The sequence below is a fragment of the Ranitomeya imitator genome, chromosome 8 (genome assembly GCF_032444005.1).
Source record: "Ranitomeya imitator isolate aRanImi1 chromosome 8, aRanImi1.pri, whole genome shotgun sequence".
NCBI classification, from domain to species: Eukaryota; Metazoa; Chordata; class Amphibia; order Anura; family Dendrobatidae; genus Ranitomeya; species Ranitomeya imitator.
In genome coordinates, this window is record NC_091289.1 from 165,777,059 (window position 1) to 165,789,207 (window position 12,149).

The 12,149-nt window shown below is 45.2% G+C and overlaps 1 protein-coding gene across 9 annotated transcripts in view; it reads right to left on the reverse strand.

The window, feature by feature from the left end:
- Positions 1-707: 707 nt before the first annotated feature.
- Positions 708-12,149, reverse strand: part of RALGPS2 (Ral GEF with PH domain and SH3 binding motif 2) — a 145,169-nt gene continuing 133,727 nt past the window's right edge. For all 9 annotated transcript variants that reach the window (XM_069737774.1, XM_069737769.1, XM_069737776.1 and 6 more), the window contains 5 exons: positions 11,240-11,345; positions 9,573-9,665; positions 1,793-1,898; positions 941-1,032; positions 708-842 (listed from right to left, as the gene is read on the reverse strand). In XM_069737774.1, the coding sequence (XP_069593875.1) occupies positions 813-842; positions 941-1,032; positions 1,793-1,898; positions 9,573-9,665; positions 11,240-11,345 (427 nt within the window). In that variant the 3' untranslated portion in view covers positions 708-812. The remainder of the gene's footprint in view (positions 843-940; positions 1,033-1,792; positions 1,899-9,572; positions 9,666-11,239; positions 11,346-12,149) is intronic.

Below are 12,149 nucleotides of genomic sequence, written 5' to 3' on the forward strand. Positions count from 1 at the left end.
CGAGGGCCGCCAACAGTGCAGGTTTTCAGGATTTCTTTAGTATTGCATCGGTGGTAATGTGATCATCTGCACAGGTGATGATTCCAACCCCTGTGCAATACTAAGGAAATCCTGAAAACCTGCACTGTTGGCGGCCCTCGAGGCCTGGAGTTGGGGACCACTGCCCTACACATTGTCGTCTATTAATAACTAGGTTTTCCAAGAGAAAACCCAATGTGAGTTTTTATGTACAGGTAAAAAAAATATAGAAAGAAGGTCCATGGCTTCCTTCCCCATAGCCAGTGAGTTTGACAAATGATAAAATCGAAACGATAAGAGTCACAAAGGACTACAGTGAAACACACTCCTGTGAATCCAGGCAGACGCGCGCCAAACACACTATTATTTGGTGTTACATTTCAACACTCACTTTTTTTTTTTTTTTTTTTTTTAAGTTTGTCTTTAAGGCAGTGGTTTGCACAGATTGGTTCCGTGAACAAGAAAAAAAAAAAAAACAACCAAAAAAAGAACCTAAATATAATATGTACATAGGCTATCTCAACGTGAGGTCCATGGCTGATCCTGTCCAAAATTGCAGGAGTGCGCCTTAGCCCGGAACTGGGGGCGTTAACGGACATGGTGGTGCGAAGAGAAACGTTCTCCTCTCCCTCTTCGCTGTCAGTGCTAAAAAAAAAAAAAAATCGGATGTGTTTTGTTCATTGCTTTAAGGTGCTGCTGCGGACAGGCCGGCAGGGGAAGCCTTGTGATCGTCCACCTTCCCCTGACGTCCGATGCACAGGAGGGCGAGACTCGATCCTGGGTAGAACACTGGATCACTCAAACGTCATCAGGTTGGTAGGGACCTGTTCAGACAAGGACGAAGTGATTTTATGTATGTGCTGGGTCATGGTGAGCGAACAAGGCGCGGTACAACACCCCCCCCCCCCCCCCACCTCCTCACCTGTTGCCGGTTACTTTGGCAGGCGGCACTTAGATGCTTAAACCACAACATGGCGTTCACACGGTTCCCTGCCTGGAACTTGTAAGAGTTTCCTGTGGTACAGAAAGGAAGGCTATAATAGACACATACAGTACTTTTTCCCCATAAGATGCTCATGCACTTTCTATAGTCATCCCTCCAGTTTCATACATATGCACACTCAGTTTGGAGGAGCGTGCATAGGTTTTCCATTGGGGAGAGTGGAGTAAAAAGATGTCGGGGATCTCGCTCAGCCGGCCAGACCCTTCTCCGCACTCACCAGGTGCAGGTACCCGGGGTCATCACATTGACTTATAGGTGAGCTAGAATCTGGTGAGTTTCCTTACCTTTTGGGTAAGAGCTAATTTGCATGTCTTCTCGGAAAATAAAACTTAGCATCCTCATCCCCTTCTCCCCCAATATCCCCAGTCCTCCTGAATTAGGGATGCAGAGTCGCTCTCAACAAGCGCTGCCTTATGCCTTTATAATGATGCATTTTCCTTTGAACCTGGTACCCCTCACCCACCATCAGCAGATTTCACAAAATGAAATGCATTAATTTAATAGAGATCTTAGACCTGATGTTGCTGGTGTACTTCCTTTGAAAATGCATTTAAGTAAGGCTGTATAATGTTTGTTTTTTTTTTAAGTTCCCCTGTCTAATACTAAAGAGAGCATGGACTCGTACAATGCTAGTTTAAATATCACAATTATACAATTATTCCTACATATATTTTCAAAGTAATTACACCAGTCAATTTATTAATGCACACAGTTAATATGGTGAAATCTGGCGAAGGAGCCGCATTGGGCAAAGACTGAGTATGGACTTACCCTTCTCAGAGTCTGTAAGTAGGAAAATGTCAGGGTGCTCAGGGTCATCCATCATCATAGCCATCCAGCCCACTACAGATACATTTTTCGTAGATGTGGACTTGAACTGAAAATAAATAAATAAAAAATATTTCAGGGACGACAATATGCCAGGATACACACGTATTGATACACAGTTTACAGTAAAAAGTGTAGCGACAGATTTATAAAGAGTATCCGTCATTTTAATTTTTTTTTTCTGAAATCAATAATACATATACAAATAAGTAACTTTGTAATATATATCTCAAAGAAACCGGATTCTTTTTCCTTATGAACGGGATCAGTCATTCTCAAAATTCTGAATTCAAGGGTAAAATCTGTCTTGAGTGAAAAGCATTAAGCTACTTACTGGTAGCAGCATTTTTCGGAGGCCCATGACAGCACTACGAGAGAGGGGATCCGCCCTTCAGGAACAGGAAACCTACAGATACAAAAGGGCGGTACCTCTCCCCCTGCATCAGTTGTATATTAGAGCCTGAGAGGACTACCGCGGTTAGTAGCACACAAACATACATTATATACAGTTTATGTACAAAAATAATCCATCATATTGAACTATATACCACACGTGAGATCTATCTATCTCATTATATACATTATAGGAAGTGCAACCCCCACGTGAATAGGGAGGGAACTAAGGGTGCTGTCATGGGCCTCCGAAAAATGCTGCTACCAGTAAGTAGCTTAATGCTTTATTCGGACTCCCATGACAGCACTACGAGAGAATTACAGAGATGTAAACTACCTTAGGGAGGGACTATAGCCTGTAGCACCCTTAACCCGAAGGTGAGATCAGAAGAGAACCCCAAGTCCAACCTATAGTGCTTGAAAAAGGTGGAAGGGGATGACCACGTAGCCGCCTTACATATCTGGTCGATGGAAACTCCAGATCTTTCAGCCCAGGATGTAGCCATGGCCCGGGTGGAATGTGCCCTCAGATTCTGCGGAACAGGACCTCCACCTGCAGTATAAGCCAGAGAGATAGCCTCCCTAATCCACTTCGCTAACGTGCACTTTGACACTCTAAGACCTTTCCTGGGACCTTGGAAGGATAGAAACAAAGCCTCCTCTCTCTTCCAAGCATCAGTGACTGAAATATATTCTAAGAGACATCTCCTAACATCTAACGTATGGAGTAACTGTTCTTTGGAATTAGAAGGATTAGGGAGAAATGATGGTAGAACTATCTCCTGAGATCTATGAAAATCTGAGACCACTTTAGGTAAATAAGCTGGATCTGGTCTGAGGACTACTCTGTCCTGTAGAAACTCTGTATAGGGGGACAGCCTAGAAAGAGCCTGTATGTCTCCTACCCTACGAGCAGATGTAATTGCCACCAAAAATGCTGTTTTGAGGGATAGTAATTTAAGTGAGGCTGAATGTAAAGGCTCAAACGGTTCTTTAGTCAAAGCAGAGAGGACTAGATTGAGATCCCAAGGCATTGACCTATTCCTGTGTATAGGTCTGGACCTACTAGCTGCTTTGATGAACCTTGATACCCAATAATTACCAGCAATGTTACAAGAAAATAGGGCCCCTAGGGCTGAGACTTGTACTTTTAGCGTACTCGTGGATAGATTTAGCTCTAGCCCTCTCTGCAGGAATTCTAGAATCTGGTTAATTGGTAAACCCTCTTCGATATTAAAATTTGAAGAGGCCAGAAACTTCCTCCAAGTTCTAGAGTAGATCTTAGTTGTTATGAGTTTTCTACTCTTCATAAGGGTATCAATGAGATTTGGAGAAAATCCTCTGTTTTTTAACAGTGACCTCTCAAAGACCATGCCGTCAAATGGAGACCCTTCACTTGTGGATGGTTGATCGGACCTTGATGAAGTAGGTCCGGGATGTCCGGCAGTACCCAGGGGTCTTCCACCGACATGGTCCTGAGCCAGGAGAACCAAGCTCTTCGGGGCCAGAACGGAGCGATCAGTATGATTCTCGCTTGATCCTCCCTTATCTTTCTGACCACCAGAGGCAACAGGTTTAGCGGGGGGAACGCATATGCCAATCGGAAATCCCATCTGATCAGGAAGGCATCCACTGCCAGCGGATATTCCCTGGGATTCAAGGAACAGAATATTTTCGTTTTTCTGTTGTCCTTGCTGGCAAATAAGTCCACCTCTGGATGACCCCACCTGCGGACAATTTGGTTGAAGATTTTTGAGTTCAGAGACCATTCTCCTTGTCTTAAGGTGTTTCGACTTAGAAAGTCCGCCCTTATATTTTCCTTCCCTTTTATATGCACTGCTGTTAAAGATAGAAAATGGTCTTCCGCTATCCGGAGCAGGCGGTCCGCTATTTCCATCAGGAACTCGGAGCGTGTTCCACCTTGGTGATTCACGTAGGCCACTGCCACCTGGTTGTCGGAGAGGATTTTGACATGGTGACCCTGTAGATACACGAGGAGTTCCTTAATTGAGAATTCAATTGCCATCAACTCCTTCTGATTGGAAGAGGCTGACATTTGGGGGTCCCATAGACCCTGGACTACCACGTCACCCATGTGTGCCCCCCACCCCGTGGGGCTGGCGTCTGTTGTGATTACCCGAGTCACCTGAGTCACCCAGGGAACTCCTGCTGACAGATTGTCTTCCTCTAGCCACCATCTAAGAGATGTGAGAACCCCTGGACTCAATGTCATCTGACCCTGCAAGGAACCCTGTAAGACCCTATCATAACGTAGTACGTCAAACTGTAAAGGCCTGGAGTGGAACTGGGCCCAACGGACGGCGGGGATACAGGAAGTTAGGGAACCTAACAAAGACATAGCCTGTCTAAGGGTCATGGATGGTTTATTAATTGCTTTTAACACCTGTTGTTGGATATGAAGCAATTTATCAGGCGGAAGACAGCATTGTTGGGACTCGGAATTTAACAGTAGCCCTAGGAACCTCTGGGTCTTTAGGGGTTGCAATCGGGATTTATCATAATTTATGATCCAGCCCAGATTTTCCAGTTTAAATATAGCTGTTTTAACCTGAGCCAGGCAATGGTCTACTGAGTTCCCCACTATTAGGAAATCATCCAGATAAGGAACAATGAGAATATCGGATTCACGTAAGTGCGCCATAACCTCCGCAACTACTTTAGTAAATACCCGGGGAGACGTTGAGAGGCCGAAGGGAAGGGCTCTAAATTGAAAATGGCGAACAATACCTCCCATAGACACCGCCACACGTAGAAACTTCTGGAAGTTTTCGTGGATAGGAACATGATAGTATGCATCCTTTAAGTCCACAACTACCATGAAGCAGTGTTTAAACAACATCTTTATTGCAGAACTGATTGACTCCATTTTAAACGTGTTATTAACCAGGTATTCATTAAGGGATTTAAGATTGATAATAGTCCTGAACGACTTGTCTGGTTTTTGAATCAAAAAAAGAGGAGAGTAGAATCCTCTTCCTCTCTCTGACTCCGGAACCTCAATCAGTACATTTTTACGGCATAAAGTCATGACCTCTGACTCTAAGGCCGTCTGCTCAATAGTGGAGGAACGCAAGGGGGTTAACATAAACTTATCACGAGGCCAATGAACAAATTCCAATTTTAGGCCTTCCGATACAATACCTCGGACCCAGACACTATTCGTGATGTTAGTCCAAGCGGAAGAGAAGGTTGACAATCTCCCTCCCACAGGGATTGCTAGTCATTGGTCTGGTTTCTTACGTTCTTTTGAGGAACGGCGAAACATGTAACCCGTACCTCTCCTGCGTCTATCCTCCCATCTAAAATTTTCTCTAGAGGGTGAGGATGCGCGCTTCCTTCCACGACCAAATCTCCTTCTGTTAAATGGACGCCGGTAAGAAGCTGATGACAAATTAGGAAATTTCTTCTTATCATCTCCAGCCTTTTCGAGCAGCTCATCCAAGGCTGGCCCAAAGAGATATTCCCCTTTACATGGGATAGCGCATAATTTGGATCTTGACTGGATATCCCCCGACCAACACTTCAACCATAAGGCTCTACGAGCCGCGTTGGAGAGTCCTGCTGCTCTGGCCGCCATTCTGACCGAGTCCACAGACGCGTCCGACAAGAAAGCCGCAGCATCCTGAATCACTGGAAGCGCACCTAGAATAGAATTCCTGGAGGCGCCTTCTTTAAGCTGGGATTCCAACTGTTCCAACCAGACCATTAGGGATCTGGCTGTACAAGTCGCAGCCACTGCTGGCCTCAAGGATCCGGCTGCCATCTCCCACGTACCCTTAAGGAAGATCTCCGCCTTCCTGTCAAGAGGGTCTTTAAGGGACCCCATGTCCTCGAAAGGTAAAGCTGCTTTCTTAGATGCCTTCGCCACCGCCGCATCTAATTTAGGGGCCTTGTCCCAGGTATCCACATCCGTATCTTCAAAGGGATACCTGCGCTTTAAAGCCGGTGGCAAAGAACCTTTCTTCTCCGGTTTTTTCCATTCCCGGAGAATCAGGTCTTGAATCTTATCAATCACCGGGAAGGATCTGCGTTTCTTGTGTTCCAAGCCGCTGAACATTAGCTCCTGACGGGAAAGCTGAGTCTTAGGCTCTTCTAGGCCCATCGTACCTCTGACCGACTTGACTAACTTATCCACCCGGTCCAGAGGCAGACAGAATCGGCCAGATTCCTCTTCTGATGACGAGGAAGAGAGATTTGAGCGATAAGAACCTTCCTCTTTATCTTCCTCTGACGAATCAGAGATCACCGAGGCTCTCTGTTTTGAACTTCCCGCCTGGGACATAGACCGCAGGGATTCCCTTACTTCTGTACGGATCATCTCACGCAGATTAGCCGTAGAAGCAGATTCTTCCGCTACCTAGGGGAGGACAATAAGGGAGATACCATCTATCTAGCCTGATGTCACTCAACCCTTCCACTCCTGTAAACCTCACCGTCTGTTGTATACAGGAGGCACACAATTTTTTAGGGTAGGAATCTGGTAAGGGAACTTCACATAGGGCACACTCCTTATGTTTCGACTTTGCACTTCTCTTCCCCTAGAATGACAAAGTATAAGGGGCCCGCGTCACTGAGTGAACATTCACGTAGATCACTTACCAGTGTACGTGAAAGAGAAAGGTACCGGAACACGAGGGGGCTCCTTGCCAGTCGAAGCTCTAGATCCTTGCCTGGACGAGCTTTTACGGCTGGACTGGTCACTTCTGATATCCTTTCCCACGGCTTCCTGCCGTACTTTATCCAGAAGTTGAGGCTGCTGCTCACCATCATCTGCCATGATGAAGCTGTGGCCAAAAGCAGGGTTCTATCGCCAACACCTGCTTATATCCCCCTGTATTCCGGTCAGCAGGCCATCTGGCGTGTCCCCATTGGTTCCTGATGATCAGGCTGCAGCTGGGAGGTTAGCGGTGGTAGTACAGAAGAACCGGCGACCGGACCATGGGCGCCGCCATCTTGGAAAGACCGCGCATGCGCAGTCAACCCGCAAACCGGAAGCGCCTGCCGGCTCCACCCCCGGCGCCCCAGCGTTCCGGAAACGCTCAGTGAGCGATGCAGGACGCCGGGAATGCCCAGCAGTGCTCCGGACGGCGCCCACTTCCGACGCCGCAACCACACCACCGCACCTCACTGCCGCCGTCTGCTCAGGGGGGGGAAATGAAACTTACCAACGCCGGCTTCCGGAGACAAGGAATCCTCCGGACCCTGCTCCCTGCTGCCAACGCCACTGACGTGCAGTCCAGCCTGGACCACCGTGGCGTCTCCAGGACTTTCCGCACCGGTCGAGGTAGGAGACCCCCCCGCTACCAGATTCGACCGGCCGGCCTGGGCTCCTTACGAGATGAAATCTGTAGGATCCTGTCCCTCCAGGAACAGGAAACCAACTGATGCAGGGGGAGAGGTGCCGCCCTTTTGTATCTGTAGGTTTCCTGTTCCTGAAGGGCGGATCCCCTCTCTCGTAGTGCTGTCATGGGAGTCCGAATAAACAAGACTTTCCCGTGACGGAGATAGGAGAGATCAGTGGGTGCTCATAAACTTCTATGGAGAAATGTGAAGCAGAATCTCTGTTGGCCTCCAGCTGTTCCCCGACCCATCTCCATAGAACTTTCCGAGCACAAACTGTCATCCATCTACATAATGGAATACCGAATACAGATTTTACCCAGAAACTGAAAAATCAGTCCAGGAGAAAAAAAAAAAAAAAAAAAAAAGCAGATTTCTCCTATAAGATATATTACAAAGTTTTGTATTTCCATGTGTACTGTTGATTTAGGAACTAAAAATTAAAACCACGGTTACTCTTTAAAGGAGATGAGCTGTCATGAAGATCAGAGGCTGGACTTAGAGGACGTCTGACGAGCCATCGTTTAGTTATTCCAAATTCCGGGAATTCTAGTTCCTTACAGAATGAGGTTGGCAGAATAAGTGGCAGATCCTGAAGCTTCATTACATGGCATCTGCATTTATTCCATGGGGCTTTATATGTGATTACTTGCAATTACAATGGGACGTTGGATGGTAAAAATGGACACCGACCGCCACCCGATGAATCCAACAACTACATTTGTTCAATCTCATTATTTATGTGATTTATGCCTTGGATTACTGCAATCTATAACACCACGTGATTGTCATCCACAGGAAGGATTTACAAGCTCTATGTGACTCTGCGGGTCAGGGATCATAACATACACGTCCCATTAGAGGCATTAAATGATGAGATATTAATTGACTGAATGTCAGCCATGACAGCGTGATACACGATGATTGCTGGAAAGGAAGAGATCAGTAATGTGAGAAGCTTTACACGGCCAGAAACTACAGAAACAGAAAAGTTATGTCACATTCTAGAAAACCGATACTTTTCGTCAATGTTTGAGTGTGAGTTTTCATACAACCGTATGGGAATAAATTAAGATTTTTTTTATCTGGATGTACAGTAGGATCCCGACAGATTATTATTTTTTGTATAATGTAGGTGTACGATAATAGGACGCATCCTCCATAATCTACGACCGCGCTGCCAGCAATCAGAGAATACTCTGTGCCCGCACGCTCTGCAGATTGTGGCCTTTAATCATCATTTCTATAAACAATACCGTCACTCCATGCTTTGTTCTCAGACACAGAACGGTTCCACATGATCGGGTTTTATTAACAACAGACAAGACCCAAAAAAACCCCCCAAAAAACGTATCTGTCCCTGACAAAGGAGTGATGAGCGGCGTGGGCGCCGGATTGCTGCACGGCCACAAAACACATTCCAGTGTGAACGGTCTCCTAGAAATGGAACCATGACGGGCGATTTATGACATAACAGAAGCGTGTGTCGGGTTGATGGCGCACGCTCGGTATCTCGTACACATGCACCCTCACTTCTGCCGAGCAGGCACGTGTATTTAGCTGCGGACAGAACAGCTCTGGTCTCAGATCATCTTCCTGAGAATGAGAGTAATGGGCCGTTAGAAGTCGGACTCTGCAGCAGAGGTGAAAAAAGGATAAAACGTTTTATTCCTCCCTGCAGCCGCCATTACATCACGTGTCCAGTGCAATACATTGAATTTGGCGCTCTTTAAAAGGGAACAGGTCAGTTGACTCGTGCTGCCCAAATCAGAGACTCGTCCTGCGCTGCCCCCCTCCCCCCCCCCCCCACGGCTTTGATTGACAGTGTGTGTACATTGGGAGAGACCTGTCAATCACCTGCAGAGACGCAGGGAGAAGGCGGCTGGGGGCAGCGCAGGACTGGTCTCCTATCTATCTATGGTCAGGTCGTTACATCAGTGCTGATCACACACATTAACCATTTACTTACATGTTTCCTCTCTGTGGCCTTCAGTGACTTTGCTGTATAGTAGAGGAGCTGCGTGCCGCACAATACTGCCCAGTACTTGGTCCAGGACGCAACCTGCACAGAGAGCACGTTACAGGTGATCACTAATAATCGCATTTCTCCAGGACACAAATCTAACACCTGACGTAAAGCATCATATGCTGGCGGCCATCTGACCTATGGATTTTACACCTCCTCATCAATGCAGCTACATATTTATTCTTTATAAAATAGACACAGGATAAAACACCAGGTATTATTTATGAAAAGAAAGTACGAAGATAGAATACCCATAAGCTAAAGATTAGAATATAAAAATACCGGTCACCACCTGTGTCAAGGAAATATAGTGAAACCACTACAAGAACAGAAAAAACATGCGCCAAATATGGACTAAAAAAAACAGTAATAAAGGTAAATAAAAATTGATGACGGCAGGGAAATAATATTAGAAAATGCTCTTTATTATTAAATATAGCAACAGCAATAGAAGATAAAAAGATAAAATAACTATGTATATATTTTTACATTCATATGTATATGCACATATCACACACCGTATAATTAATACAATAAAATCGACATGTGGCAGGTTTTTTTATTTGGTCCACTGGGGTATCCAGAGTATATATACACATTTTTTGACCTGCCACATGTCGATTTTATTGTATTAATTATACGGTGTGTGATATGTGCATATACATATGAATGTAAAAATATATACATATACATAGTTATTTTATCTTTTTATCTTCTATTGCTGTTGCTATATTTAATAATAAAGAGCATTTTCTAATATTATTTCCCTGCCGTCATCAATTTTTATTTACCTTTATTACCGTTTTTTTAGTCCATATTTGGCGCATGTTTTTTTTTTTTATATTTATTCTTTAGTTCTCCTATATGTGCTTGAAGGTCAACAAAACATATTCCAGTGTTAACCCCTTCCATGACACACTAATCTATCAGGGAGCAGGCAATCCCTGCATGAGTTGCGGCTGTCTAATAGCCATGAAACGTGCAGTCGCGGGGACTCGAACGTATTTTTCGAGCTCACCAAAGACACTCCGTTAGCACCCGAGCATGCTCAGATAACATCTTATCTGAGCACTTTCGCTCATTACTAGTGGAAACACCAAAAATTGCCATTTTGGTGGTCACCACACTAACACCCCCTCAAAAAAATGCAATAAAGCGATCAAAAGGAGATAAATACCTAAAAATTATACTGATACAATCTACAGCGCAGCACGCAAAAAGCTGACCCTTATAAAGCGCCATCGACAAAAAAATGTATGTAAAAAAATGATTGGTCGTGGAAAAATGTGACACCATTTTTTAAATTCATTTTTTTTTCAGTTTTACACAAATTTCATATTTGTTTTTTTAGGTCCCTAAAATTACAATAAGTTTGGTATCGCTGTAAACACACAGAACTGGAAAATCCTACTGCTGAGATCACTTTCACTGCACAATGAATGCCATAAAAACAACCGCCCCTCGGAAAAGAAAAAAAAAAAAAAAAAAAAAAACAGTGAAACTTCACCATTTCCCCCCTCCAGCCTCAATGATCAGTAAACTATTGTAAAATGAATGGTGCGATACAAAACGGCAGTGAACGTGTAGGACATGGTCATTCTGGGGCTTACTGTTGGCTTTTTGCCTTCTTTTAATAACGTCTTCCTTCGCAGCACCCCCTGTATGGTCACGGCTCCAGGATACAAATGCACCGCCAGCTCCGTCGCGTCTGCAGAACTGTAAGGAGAAAACACAAAAAATTACCAATGAAGGCGGCTTTAGTCCTATAAATTTGTCAGCACCGGTCTCCTGCTCCAAGGACACGATGGCTGTTGTGGAAAATAGCAGAAGCCGGTGGAAAGGAAACTCGCTGGTTCGGGCATCTGCGTGGGACAGACATCAGACGGACAGCGGATCTGATGTGCGTCACAGGCCATCACTGCACAACACGCGGGAACACAAACCCCAGTATAGCGGGAGCAGACGCCTGCCCGCAGGTCACATGACAGCAGTATACGCCGCCCTTAACCCAATTATATCCACCCCTCTAATCGGATCTTAATGGATCCCATGTCAAACAATTCAATATGATCAACTATTAAAAGGCTCCCAGCGGCTGTACATGGCGGTAGGTTATCCTGCCATGATGGAGCATTACTAATGAGATTTAGGGGGATTGAGGAGACCTGATATCATGTGACCCAGCGTGCGCTCTCTCCATTAAATGGTGGGTTGTAAAGGTAAATTACTAACATGATCTCTGCATGGGAAAAAAAAAGTCACCGGGACATTCAAGTCAAATTATCCTCTTCTGTCACATTGTTAAAAACTATAAGAAAACTTATTTCCTCGCTCTCAGTCTCGCTAACGCCACCTAATGGAGGCGCCGACATTTTACAAGTCAATGTCTGACATCGGATGTGCAACATGACCAGAGACTGGCACCGGTCAAACCACATACCCATCTACAGACTGCCATCTTAGGGCACGGTGACTCACCACTCACTTCATCCATTAGGTGGCACTAGTGAGCTGGTTACT